This window comes from Schistocerca cancellata, chromosome 8, assembly GCF_023864275.1.
Source record: "Schistocerca cancellata isolate TAMUIC-IGC-003103 chromosome 8, iqSchCanc2.1, whole genome shotgun sequence".
In the NCBI taxonomy this organism is placed as follows: domain Eukaryota; kingdom Metazoa; phylum Arthropoda; class Insecta; order Orthoptera; family Acrididae; genus Schistocerca; species Schistocerca cancellata.
The window spans coordinates 25,574,313-25,588,797 of NC_064633.1; the positions used below are offsets into that span (position 1 = coordinate 25,574,313).

The following is a 14,485-nucleotide window of genomic DNA, read 5'->3' on the forward strand; positions in this document are numbered from 1 at the left end:
GTTATTAATATGTCTATGTTCCTCCAAGAACCAACAGAATAGAAGATAAAGAGGAGCCTCAAATAGTGATGTAGGGGAAGGATAGGAGAAGGTAAACGAAGAAAGGAAAAATGGAATGAAAAACAGTGGAGAGAGTGTTCTCATGTCAGCTACTGAAAATGTGGAACACATTCCCAAAAACACCCCAAACAAGTTCTCCTGGGAAGGGGGAAACAATAGCAAGAGGACAGATATGCAGCAAGGAAGTGAAAAAGATGCTGCAAAGGCTGGAGCCCCGTGATAGCCAATCACGAGCCCGCCAGATAGCGGGACATATAACGCTGCTCTAATGTGTCTGATCCAGTAAAGTATGTGCACCTCTGGCATGTTTTGTTATAATCTTGACACCGGATTTTTCATAATTGCTTTTATCTACATTATAGCTGAGATTCTATATGTTCATAACTAGATTACAGTGCACTATGTAGAGTGGCACAATGTTTGCTGTATGCAGATGGTACGTAATGCACATTTTTTTTTTTTTTAAATTGTCATAATGAATTTCGAATTTTAATACTGTAAAAAACTACTGTAAAAACTCTGTTGTAAAAATCTCTTTCAGATTTGAAGATGGTGATTAAAATTTGCCGAAAATAGGCAGTCCATATATTAATTACTGTGGCCTGTACAAAAAAAAAACTGCCCTAACAACAAGATTCTACTTTTCATAATAAGAAATCACTCTCCTGCTGACATCAGTGAACCACAAAGTGAAAGGAATTTTGGTAGAAAACCAATACCAAAATATGTTCTCAATGATAGTAAGTTTATTCTCCTATTATCCATGCCTTACAGTGATTGACTGCTCCAGTATCAGTTTCCTTTTTACACATTTGACATCTTACAGCCACAATCTGAAGCCAACATTAAGCCCACTCCCTCTCCATTATACACCTAGTCAGTTAAGGTGATGTCAGTTTAACAATAGGAGAAACATAAGGGTGTACAATCTGCAAATGGTGTTTGCCTAATAACGCATTGTGGAATTCATAGCAGCAGCAGTAGCAACAGCAGTAGTAGGAGCGGTAGTGTACTAACCTTCAGTCGCCAAAACGGATACGTGCTGTCCATGTCTCTATAAAAAAATTTTGTAGTTTTAGAGGCGTTATTCAACATATGCTCTGTAGGAAGGCCCTGAGTCTGACTGATGTATCTAATCTGATCATATTCTGAAGACCCTGGGTAAAGTGGCCATCCGAGAAAAAGTTCTGCAACAACACAGCCTAACGACCACATGTCAATTGCCTCACAAAAGGGCAAACCTGAAAAAGAAAACACCTAATTTTCATAATGTGGAAAGAATTTGATTCTTAATGTTTACCTAAACATTAACAGAGAAGTCAGAGAACAGAGAATTCACATCAGTAGAGAAAAAGACTCACCTAATATTATTTCTGGTGCTCGGTAATAGCGACTTTGCAGATAGGTATTGCAGACAGCCTTGCTTACATGAGACGCACTTCCAAAGTCTATTACCTTCACTCTATAAGGCTGCCTCACAGGATCAACCAGCATGATGTTCTCAGGTTTCAAATCAGCATGAATGAGACCAAGTTGCTGTAAGAACATGACAATGTTACTGACATAAAATCTCTCTGCAAAGCCAAATGTTATTTTGTGCAGAAATTTGCTAGCCCAAAAAAGCATTCTATTAATTTAGATAATACATTTTTATTTTCGGTGTTATCACTATCATGTAGCAATACAATTTCTGCCAGGAAAAGATGAATCTATTTTAGAGCAAATTGAAGTGCTACCACCAAATTATTATTCAAAAAAAGAAAACTACCTCTTATCCAAGCCTCATTGCACTGAATGTGTGTGCTACAATCAAAATAAGAAATGTAAGAAACAACTAAATAGAACTACTTTTGTTTGGTGGTAAGCAACAAAAATTTAGTGCTGGGGATATATGGAAAGACTGCTTAACTTTGATTTTATCTGTAATGAACATGAGTTTATGGTTGTAAAAGTCAATGTTACAATACTAGCTCAACCACGTATTTCATCATCATCATCATCATCATCACCACCATCATTTTGGACAGTTTCCAGCCTCTGGCCACGTCTGTATAGAAGATAGGCCTCTCCATCATCTTCTGTCTTGCCTCCGTCTTAACCTTGGTCCAGTCTTCTCCTTTCTTCTGGATGCATTACTCTTCTCCTTTCAGCCATCTGTGTCTTGGTCTTCCTCTTGGTCTCATCTCGTGTATCCTCCTGGATATCCTCTTCTCCTCCATTCTCTTAACATGTCCATACTACCTCAGCCTTGTTTTTTCTATCTCCTCCTGTAGTGGTTCCACTTTCATTAACCCTCTGATCCTCTCATTTCTTAACCTGTCTATCTTTGTCACTCCAATACTGTTTCTCAAGAATTTCATCTCACTAGCCTGTACTTTGCTTTCTCTCTTCCTTTCATAACCCAGGTTTCTGATGCATATGTCAGGATCGGGGCATAGTATGACCGGTATATAACCTTTTCACTGACTTCACTGCCTCAAACCATCCTTCTGTTCAGTCCAAGCTCATCTCTCTCCTCCCACCTTCACACAGCTCACACTTCCTTGGTACATTTCCCTTATCCTCCAAATAATCTGTTTTGCTACTCCTCTGTTCTCCAGGGCTTTCCACACTTTGCTTCTATGTACACTATCATACGCTTTTTCAATGCCCAGGAAGGTCATTAGTAGATCTACTGTATTTACTCGAATCTAAGCCACACCTTTTTTTTCCGGTTTTTGTACTCCAAAAAACCACCTGCGGCTTAGAATCGAGTGCAAAGTAGGTGGAAGTTCTGAAAAATGTTGGTAGGTGCAGGCACAAAGATAAATACTGACACCAAAACCTTTGCGTCAGTAAAAAAAGAGGTGGAAGACGAGCTTTTTTTCCTCCGCCCCGAGTTACGACCACTGCATTTTCACACATTATCCATCTAAGCAAATACAAATTCCGTATTGTTCATCTTCGAATGTTGCAGCGTTTCAATGTACTACGAAAATCCGACTGGCAAGACTGTTAGGGATGTTTGTCAATATGGCCAACTCTACGTTCTGAATTTTTTCCTACCTGTGGGAAGAGATGGTTGCTAATATGAACTTTTATGAATTGTGAATCACATGCAGTATTCTCTTTGCCATAAGAATAATACGAATATAAACACTTTGCCACGTATTCTTTCGTGTTTGCTGCTATCTCATTTAAATTCTGTCTGCCTAATAAACTACGAAACTAGAGTGAGACAACAGCAAACGCGGAAAAATATACATATCGTGTCACGTTTATATTCGTATTATTCTTATGCGTAATAGTGATACAGTCAGAAATGAAGCATGGCAACTGACTAGATTTTTAAATCTAAGATGACTATAATTTCTGTGCAGAATGTAATGTATTAAAGACGTGCCTGCAAAGATTTTCAAACGGAGAAAATTTTTCGCTAAACTCTCATTCAGAACATCTTCTATAATACGCAGTCTATTATTTGGTTCTTGTTGATCATTATCAAGAAAAGCAGCAGTGTAGGTAACAACAAATAGCAGTCTCTTGCCATTGTTCCTCTCTCTCTCTCTCTCTCTCTCTCTCTCTCTCTCTCTCTCTCTCTCTCTCTCTCTCTCTTTTAATTGTAAGCGGCGGTAGCGCGCTCAAAAGCAAGCCATGCCGCGAGCGGCGACAGGCCGTAAACACTCATTATCAGAATGCGACAAACAATGCATGACACAGTACAGTAATGCATCTTCAGCTTAGAGTGATGTAAACACCTATAACAAAGAGAATGACACTTATCAGATCAAAGAAAAATAAGCAATCAATTCAAACCAGACGGAGCACGTGAAAAAGATAGGGTACCCGTATAAACACGGATGGAGCGCCTGACACATAGCAATGGCTACCTGGTAAAGCTTAACTGCTAAGCTTATGACTCAAACAAAACTACTGTAGCTGTATAGTCATTCATTTGACCTAAATTGTGTCTCATATTACAATGGACCAACTTTGTTTCGATTTGGAGGTGTGGCCTAAAACTTTTACCTCCCCTGGAATTTCGAGTCTCAAATTTCAGGTGTGGCTCAGATTCAGGAAAATTTTTTTTTCCTTGATTTTGAGTCTCATTTTTCAGATGCGGCTTAGATTCGAGTAAATACGGTATAATCATAGTGCTGTTCCTGCAGTTGTCTTACAGCAAAAATTAGATCCATCGTGGGTCTTCCTGTTCTGCAGCCATGTAACTCTTCTCTCATTCTTCCTTCTAATTTTGCCTGAATTTATGCTTCCAAAATTTTCTCAAAAATCTTTGCACAATGATTCGTCAATGTTATCCACTCATAGTTCTTGCACTCTTTTCTATTTCCCTTCTTAAATATCAGGACAATTATTTCCTTCTTCCAGTCTTCTGGGATCATCATTTGTCTCCACACAATTTTCATTACTCGATACAGCCATTGTAACCCCACCTCTCCTGCTGCTCTCACCATCTCTGCACTTGGCTCATCCAGGCCTGGTGACTTCCCTCCCTCCATCTTGCCCAATGCCTCTTCCACTTCTCCCCATGTAAGATCTTTTTCTACTTGCTGTTCTTCCTCATCCAGGTCTCCATTCGGGTTCAGGAGTACTTCAAAATACTTCTTCCACATATTCTTGAGTACCTCCTAATTCTCTACACCTTGTCCACTTTTGTTCACCATTCGAGCATAATCTGTTGTACCGTTCTTCTGTTCTCAACCACCTACTTACAGTGTAAAAAACACTAGAATTTACATATTCTGAAGGTTAACTAGTCACCATTAGAACTGCTGTACAAGAACTTCTAAAACTGACCAATATAAAGCATAAGCAACAGAAATAAAAATAAAATAATTTGGCTACTTCCCTTCCAGCAGTGTCTTTGTAAGATGCACATCCACATTCATCACTATTTTATCAGATGACGATGGTGTGGATGTACAACTTGAGAATACATGGTTGCAAGGGAAGCAGCAGCATTATTTTATTTTCATTGCTCTTGTTTACGCTTTATATTGGTTGCTTTTAAAGGTTCTTGTATGGTAATATTGTTGATAAATAAATGACCTTTGAAACGTATAAATTTAAGTGTTTTTTTACACTGTAAATAGGTGGCTGAGCCGACATTTGAACATTAAGACTGCTTAAAATTGGGAACTGAGTGATCTATCTCATCAAGACTCTGATTCAAGTGCATTTTAAGAATGAAATCTTCTAGCATGCATGCAACATAATGTAACAAAAGCTATGGTTTGAAGAATGAAAAAAACTATATTCTCAAATAGTCTTCAATCACTCATCACAGAAGAATAATAAAATTACAGAGAAACCTAAATTTCTGAACTTATTGTCAGAGTCCCACTGTAATTTGTAAAGGTAAAATTGGCTAAAAGTACAGAGGTTGTCATCACTTTTCATACAGCAATGCTATTGATCTAGGGAAACTAGATTAAAAGTGACAGAGACAAGTCCATAATTTCGCTATACAGAGAGGTCCAGAAAAATGTAGACACTCTTTGATAATCAGTACTAATGGAACAAAATTATATACCACTACAATTCTTGCATGGAGGCAAAGTTATTTTATGTATTCAAAGTGACCTCCATTAGCAGCTAGACAATGTCGATGCCACTGAAGTGTCTACTGAATTACAGCTGTCAGTGTTGCTAGTGTGATAGCTACACAGGACACCTTGATAGTTTCTCACAGCTCCTTCAGTGTTGCTGGCTTCTACAGATAACTTCATTTTTCAAGGTTCCCATAGGTAGAAGCCAAGAGGTGTGAGGTCTGTATACCATGGTGGGTACTCAACAGCTCCTCTTCGACCTATCCATTGCCCATGTAGATTTTCATCAAGTAGGCTCTGATATCTCTGCAGTAGTGAGGCGGAGTGCCATCTTGTTGTAGGTAAAATCTTTCATTTTCAAACACATCTCGGATGGTAGGTAAAATCAACATTTGCAGCATATGAAGATACACCTCACCAGTTGGGGTACCTTCGAAGGAAACTTTTTGAGATGATCTAGTAAAATGTTGCAACACAGCAGTGGTGGAAGCTGGACTTGATGTTTTTGGTTGGCCAGGCCTTTCCTTATGCACATCCTCAACAGTACCATCGGCTTCAAATTTATCCCGAATACAATAAATTGTTGTATGTGTTGGTGGCTGAGCCCCGTACACATTACGGCACTGCCATTGTACCTCCATGTTTTTGTACTTCCAGTATCGCTTCAATACAGCTTTGCACTGCTCAAACGACAATCTTAATTCATTCACTGCTGCACTGTCATCTGCTGGAAAGCATGCACCAAGATCTGATGAGCAAACAATGAAGTACACTACTGCACAAAATTTGCAACGATATGTCATTTTGTTCCAAAGATATTAACTATCAAAAAAGGTCTATATTTTCTGGACCCCTTTGTATATATTCAAGCCATTAAGCCTTTATCTCCCACACATGAAGTTACAACAGTCTTAACATAATTCTGTTAGGGCCATGTGGAATGTGCGTGACATATTGAAGAGAATGTTATTTGAAGTTTTACAAGTGCATTAACAGAATTAAAGAAAAACAACAGTGACAGTTACTGTCCAGACAAAAGACGACTAAGGGCCAATTGTACAAAGCATCTGACTTTGAATATTTGACCTTGGATTAACACAGAAAATGACCTCATATCAAGTTGAACTCCGAAACCTGCATTGCATAAACACAAAACTCAGATTATGTTGAAATCAAGTAGTGTAGACTTTCATGAAAATGCAGAGATAAAAGTTATTTTCAAATGTAATAATCAGTTTACAATGTAGTGACATTACAAAACAACGCTTTTTATTCTGAGCAAATACAAACCTAGATAATAAAAAAGCTGTTATTAAAACACAAATATATGACTACACCATTCCCAAACTGCTGAAGCTCAAAATCTGTAAGGTTAGGTTAAGGTAACTACACTCCTGGAAATTGAAATAAGAACACCGTGAATTCATTGTCCCAGGAAGGGGAAACTTTATTGACACATTCCTGGGGTCAGATACATCACATGATCACACTGACAGAACCATAGGCACATAGACACAGGCAACAGAGCATGCACAATGTCGGCACTAGTACAGTGTATATCCACCTTTCGCAGCAATGCAGGCTGCTATTCTCCCATGGAGACGATCGTAGAGATGCTGGATGTAGTCCTGTGGAACGGCTTGCAATGCCATTTCCACCTGGCGCCTCAGTTGGACCAGCGTTCGTGCTGGACGTGCAGACCGCGTGAGACGACGCTTCATCCAGTCCCAAACATGCTCAATGGGGGACAGATCCGGAGATCTTGCTGGCCAGGGTAGTTGACTTACACCTTCTAGAGCACGTTGGGTGGCACGGGATACATGCGGACGTGCATTGTCCTGTTGGAACAGCAAGTTCCCTTGCCGGTCTAGGAATGGTAGAACGACGGGTTCGATGACGGTTTGGATGTACCGTGCACTAATCAGTGTCCCCTCGACGATCACCAGTGGTGTACGGCCAGTGTAGGAGATCGCTCCCCACACCATGATGCCGGGTGTTGGCCCAGTGTGCCTCGGTCGTATGCAGTCCTGATTGTGGCGCTCACCTGCACGGCGCCAAACATGCATACGACCATCATTGGCACCAAGGCAGAAGCGACTCTCATCGCTGAAGACGACACGTCTCCATTCGTCCCTCCATTCACGCCTGTCGCGACACCACTGGAGGCGAGCTGCACGATGTTGGGGCGTGAGCGGAAGACAGCCTAACGGTGTGCGGGACCGTAGCCCAGCTTCATGGAGACGGTTGCGAATGGTCCTTGCCGATACCCCAGGAGCAACAGTGTCCCTAATTTGCTGGGAAGTGGCGGTGCGGTCCCCTACGGCACTGCGTAGGATCCTACGGTATTGGCGTGCATCCGTGCGTCGCTGCGGTCCGGTCCCAGGTCGACGGGCACGTGCACCTTCCGCCGACCACTGGCGACAACATCGATGTACTGTGGAGACCTCACGCCCCACGTGTTGAGCAATTCGGCGGTACGTCCACCCGGCCTCCCGCATGCCCACTATACACCCTCGCTCAAAGTCCGTCAACTGCACATACGGTTCACGTCCACGCTGTCGCGGCATGCTACCAGTGTTAAAGACTGCGATGGAGCTCTGTATGCCACGGCAAACTGGCTGATACTGACGGCGGCGGTGCACAAATGCTGCGCAGCTAGCGCCATTCGACAGCCAACACCGCGGTTCCTGGTGTGTCCGCTGTGCCGTGCGTGTGATCATTGCTTGTACAGCCCTCTCGCAGTGTCCGGAGCAAGTATGGTGGGTCTGACACACCGGTGTCAATGTGTTCTTTTTTCCATTTCCAGGAGTGTATTAGCTATTTGTGTGACGAGTGCAGATAATAACTGATCTCATAACAATTCTTGGAGACTTCTCATAATTTACATGATTAATTTAATGCCATTTGGCAAGGGTGAGACAAATGTAAACCAGAATTTTGGTTTTATGCGGCATTTTTGTAAACGGAGAGTGGTGTTACTTTCATTTCTAGTGATTGTTCTATGTAGCTAGAATGCTGTCGGGCCATTCCTTTAGTCAGAATCGCAATGTCAGAGCAAGAGGTACCATCATCTGCTGCACCAATGCATTATATTAAAGAGACTCCCAACAAAGCAAGAAAAACCATCCAAAATTTTGAAAGACTTGCGGCACAGGTCATCACTCTGAGAAAGACTCAAGTGTACACATGGAACAAAGTTTCTACGAGGACAAAAAACAAATGAGAACGCAGCTCACTGAAATTGTCTTGAGGATCAGCATGATATGAGAACATATGCATTGTTAGTCAGTTTATTTAAGATTATCACAAAATAAAGGTTTATGAAATTGCTACAGAGACTGACGTAAGTTATGGTACTCCCCACATGATCACCAAGCAGCTGCCTAAACTCAACAAAAAATTCAAAAATTGTTCTGATCTACTCTAGTATACCCTCCCCAGTGCCCAGACTTATGGCCCTGCATTCTCCATTTGTTGGGCCACTACAGGAAGGAGCTGAAGGACATAGATATGAGAACGATGGCACTGTCAAAGTGTTTGTGGGCAACTAGCTGCTGTCACAGCCATGTTAATTTTATGAAATCGAGATGAAAAAACTGACTATCCGCTGGGAAAAATGTGTTTCTCTTTCAGTTGACTACACAGAAAAATAAGTTGGTTTGTAGGGATTTTTCTGAAGCTTAAATAAATTTACAAAGAAATTCCAGTTTATATTTGATTTACCATTGTATAGACACTAAACAGCAGAATAAGAAAGGAAACTGTGAAACAATGGAAAATCCAGGATGGAAAGTAACAATATTATGAAAAAGATAGTTGTTACTCTCCATATAGCAGGGGACGAGTCACAGACAGGCACAACAAAAACACTGTCACAAAATCAGCTTTAGGCCAACAAGGCATTTGTCGAAGAACACACACACACACACACACACACACACACACACACACACACACACACACACACACAAGACCACAGAGTCTGGCAGCTGAAGCCAGACTAAGCAGTACATGACAGGAGAGGCAGCCAAATGGGGGCAAGGAGGAGGCTGTGGCAGGGAGGGGGAAGGTAAAGTGCTGCTAGTGGGAGCATGCAGAGATGAGGTGGACAGATAATAAGGCAACTAGGTACAGTCGAGAGGTTAGATGGAGAGCAGGGGAGAGAGAGGGATTAGCAGAAAAGGAGAGAAATAAAAATACTGGTTGCGTTGGTGGAATAGATGGCTGTGTGGCTGTGTAGTGCTGGAATGGAAACAGGCAAGGGGTTAGATGTGTAAGGATAATAACTAATGAAGATTGAGGCCAGGAGGCTTACGGGAACATAGGATATATTGCAGGAAGAGTTCCCTCCTGCGCAGGTCTGAAAAGTTGGTGTTGGCGGGAAGGATCAAGGTGGCACAAATTATGAAGCAGTTATTGAAGTCATGTGGGGCGGAGCGCACCGTGACAGGATGGTCCAGCTGTTTCTTGGCCACAGTTTGTCCGTGGACATTCATGCAGACAGACAGCATGTTGGTTGCCATGCCCACACATAATTCAGCACAGTAGATCACATGACTGGTTTCACAAGTAACCCTGTCTTTGATGGGATATGTGATCCTTCCCACCCCTCTCACAGTGGTAGTCCGCCACCCACCAAACCTACACAATGTTCTCATCCATCCCCATTCAAAACCCTGCTCTCAGACCCTTGCCTCATGGAACACATCCCTGAAATAGACCTAGATGCGAGACCTGCCACATAAGTCCTCCCATCGCCACCTACTCCAGTCCGGACACAAACATCACCTATCCAATCAATGGCAGGGCTACCCGTGAAAAGAGGCATGTAATCTCCAAGCCAAGCTGCAACCACAGTGTTGCATGACAACCAATAAGTTTTCTGTCCGCATGAACAGTCACCAACAAACCGTGGCCAAGAAACAACTGGAGCACCCTGTTGCTGAGCACACTGTCCAACATGACATTCTTAATTTCAATGACTACTTCACAGCCTGAGCCATCTGCATCTTTTCCACCAACACCAGCTTTTCTGAACTGCGCAGGTGGGAAGTCTCCCTGGAATATGGCCTACGTTCCAAGAACCCTCCAGGCCTCAACATTCATTAGTCACTATCCTTACCCATCTAGCCCCTTCCCTGTTCCTATTCCAGCTCTACAAAGCCCTCTATTCCAGCAACACATCCAGTCTTTTTAGTTCTCCCCTTTTCCACTATCTCTTCTCTCCCCCACCCTCCATCTAACCTTCCGACTGCACCTAGCTGCCCTACCCTTTCTCCACTTCGGCCCTGCATGCTCCTGCTAACAGCACTTTGCTGCCCCCACCCGTACCCTGCTATCCCCCCCTCCTCCTCCCCCCAGCCTCATCCTTACACCCACCCAGTTGCCTCTCTCAACAGGTGCTGCTGCTCATAGTCTAGCTTCAGCTGCCAGAGACTCTGGTCATGTGTGTGTGTGTGTGTGTGTGGGGGGGGGGGGGGGGGGGGGGGGGGGGGGACCTGGCTGGTGTGGGAGAGATTCTGGAAGAAATTCAGGTACTAAAATCTGTATGGACAAACTACTTTCATGAAAAGACCAAGGACAGATGCAACCATGCGAGGGTCATCCACCAACGCCCTGAGGCAGTTGAGTGGGAGGGCATATATTTAATGGTAAGGGCAGAAGGTGGCGGCGGTCCACCAAAATACATATCACCATGAAGGAGGTCTCACAATTACAAAATGGGGGCGGTGGCAGTTCATTGCAAAGAAAAAACCATTGATCAACCTGGTACAGCTGATACAAAGACAGCAGAGGAGGGCAGATTCCTGTCAGGAAAGGCGCAAAGAAAAATGCCACATGGCGAAAGTCTTCTTAATTCCACAAAGTTTATTACACATAGGGGTGGCCCCCTCCCCACAGGTCAGCTACAAATGACTGAAAAGGAATTTGACATGAAGCCGCAAATCCATCCCTGGAGTCAGATAGGATAGGGGGGTAGATGGCTGCCCCCTGCAGACAGAAGATTGGGCCCAAAGGAAATCAACCGAACAAGCAGCAACTGTCAAGATCAGCTAGAAGGCTGTGGATGGCAGAGACCAAGGGGTGCAGGGTAAAACACTGGGCCACTGAAGGCCACTCATCAAGTCTGTACATAATAAAACTCAGGTGAGAGTCTACCATTAAATAAAGCAGTGTGTCCGCTAAATAGTCATCAATTCTGCAGTAAACACCCGACACATGGCAGGCAAGAGATGGTGTTCTGTACCAACAGAGGACATGAAGTCATATCCCATGTGACTGGCTGATTTAAAGCCACTGCTGTAAAAAACAACAGCGACCTGAAACTCCCACGAGAGCAGATAGAACAAACAATGGCATGCCATCAGAGCGATGGAGACTTTTGGATGCTGGAAGATATCAATCCGAACTTGGGGCAGAGGAACTAACCAAGGGAGGCTGCTCAGAGGACAGGATAAAGTGGGAACATTGAAATCGTGGTGAAGAGAAGCGAGGTGGAACCTAACTTGTAAACCAACCCGAGGGCAGGAAGTCAGCGGGCGACGTCCGAAGGTGCGAAAGAATAGAATTGGAAAGGTGAACAGGGAAAGAGTGGATAGCAAAGGCATAGGAAACCAGGAGCTCTGACTACCGATTCAAAAGAGGGGGAATCACAGCATCAACCAGAAGTCTATCAACAGGTTTGGTTTTGTTTTGTTTTAGGGTGCAAAAAGTAACTGGAGTCATACGCACCCAAGTCAAAACTATAGGACACAAAGACAGAGAGGAGTTAAGAAATGACTATACGTCAGTCCCTACTGACATAATAGAAAACAGCTAAAAACAGGCACATGGAAAAAGGGCAAAAAAGACACCATATGAAACGAAGGTCCAAAACTAAAAATTAAATGGCCTTCGTCATATTGCTTCGGTGGATAAAAAGTAAAATGCAGTTGACAACACATGCATCATCTGCTAAAACGGCCGATACAGCAGACGGAAAACCCAAGCGGGAACGTAAACGGTTAAAAAAATGAGCATTCCATCTGGAAGTGGCGGACAGTTAAAACTTGGGCACATTATGTCCAAAGTGGTGGGGTAGGGCCACTTATCAAATGATGACAGCTAAAAAGGCAGTGCCCAATATGCAGCCTAGTTAAAATGGCCTCCTCCCGGCAGGAGGGCCGAGAGGGGGTCGTCCAAGCCACTGGGAGGGGCTTAATAATCCTGAACTTATTTCCAAGAAGGGAGGACCACTGGTGATGCCAAAGGGACACCACCTCCTGACAGACGGCAACACAGAGATCATCAGAGGGAACATAGGAACACGCGGGCTGAGGTACGAGGGCTGCAACCTTGGCAGCAGCATCAGCAGCCTCGTATCCTGGCAGACCGACATGACCAGGAATCCACAGAAGCATCACACTGGCTAAACCAAGAGAGACTAAGTGACAGTTTTCCTGGACCTGCTGCATGAAGGAATGGGCAGTGTACAGTGCATGTAGACTTTGAAGGGCACTGAGTGAGTCCGGCGGAGGACACAATCGAAAAGACTGTGTCGCCGGATGTACTCCGTGACCTGATACAGGGAGAAGAGCTCAGCTGTAAATACTGACCAGTATGCCGGAAGCTGATATCGAAAGACACGGGTGCCAATGACGAAGGCACACCCAACCCCATGGTCAGTCCTAGAGCGATCAGTGTATACAAAGGTATTATCACGAAGTTCCTTGGGACTGAGGCTGGAGTAGTGTCCTTAGGAAGAGAATGAAGGCCAAAGATAACACAGGCTGCTTTGTGAAGCCAAGGTGGTGAGGGGTTCACACCCACCGAGAAAGTTGAAAGTAGTGTGAAGTTAAGCCGCCATAGCAAGTTCCAAAAGCAGACTCCAGGAGGTAACAGAGAAGAGGGACATGTCCCACACTGGCAATCAAAGGAATTATCGAATACAGCGGCATAGGATAGGTGGCCACGCATGGCAGACAAATTGCATGCATACCTGCTGAGGAGAAAGTCATGGTGGTATGACAATGGTAGTTTAGCAGCTTCAGCATACAGACTCTCAACCGGGCTAGTGTAAAAGGCGCCCTTGGCCAAACGGCTGCCACGATAGTGCTGAGACGATATAAGAGGAATGGACGTGCAAACGTATAAACAAAGCACCCATAGTCGAGTTTCGACTAGACAAGGGACTGGTACAAAAGGAGGAGGGCGGTTTGATTAGCACCCCAGGAAATACCATTGAGGACACGTAGGACACTGAGGAACCGAGTACAGCGGTCTGCCAGGTAAGACACATGGGAGGACCAAGAGAGTTCCCTATCAAGCATGAGCCCCCGGAATTTCGTAGTTTCAACGAACGGAAGGGCAACAGGCCCAAGATGTAGAGATGGTGGAAGAAAAAGTTTGTGCTGCCAGAAATTCGTACAGACAGTTTTGTCAGCGGAAAAGCGAAAGCCGTTGTCGATGCTCTAGGAGTAAAGATGATCAAGGCAGCGCTGAAGATGCCGCTTAGTGATACAGGTCTGCGGAGAACTGCAATAGATGGCAAAATTGTCAACAAAAAGGGAACTGGAGATGCCTGACGGGAAACAGGCCATTACAGTGTTAATAGCAATAGCAAAGAGGGCGACACTCAGGACGGAATAAAGGTGTCCAAAAGGCAGAATCCACACGCACCTCGAAAACTTGGTCTTTTAAAAATGCCTGGAGGAAACAGGGCAGGCACCTGCGGAAGCCTCACATGTAAAGAATACGGAGGATTTCAGTTCTCCAGCAGTTGTTGTAGGCCTTCTCCAAATCGAAAAACACAGCCACAGTCTGGGATTACCGCAGGAAACCATTCATGACATGGGTGGACAAAGTAATGAGATGGTAGATGGTCAACTGCAGAACGCTGA

General features: G+C 43.9%; 1 protein-coding gene across 4 annotated transcripts in view; it reads right to left on the reverse strand.

The window, feature by feature from the left end:
• Nucleotides 1–14,485, reverse strand: part of LOC126094788 (homeodomain-interacting protein kinase 2) — a 200,130-nt gene that overhangs the window by 128,073 nt on the left and 57,572 nt on the right. For all 4 annotated transcript variants that reach the window (XM_049909351.1, XM_049909353.1, XM_049909352.1 and 1 more), the window contains exons 6-7: nt 1,422–1,596; nt 1,078–1,301 (exon numbers count right to left, since the gene is read on the reverse strand). In XM_049909351.1, coding sequence (XP_049765308.1) covers nt 1,078–1,301; nt 1,422–1,596 — 399 coding nt within the window. The remainder of the gene's footprint in view (nt 1–1,077; nt 1,302–1,421; nt 1,597–14,485) is intronic.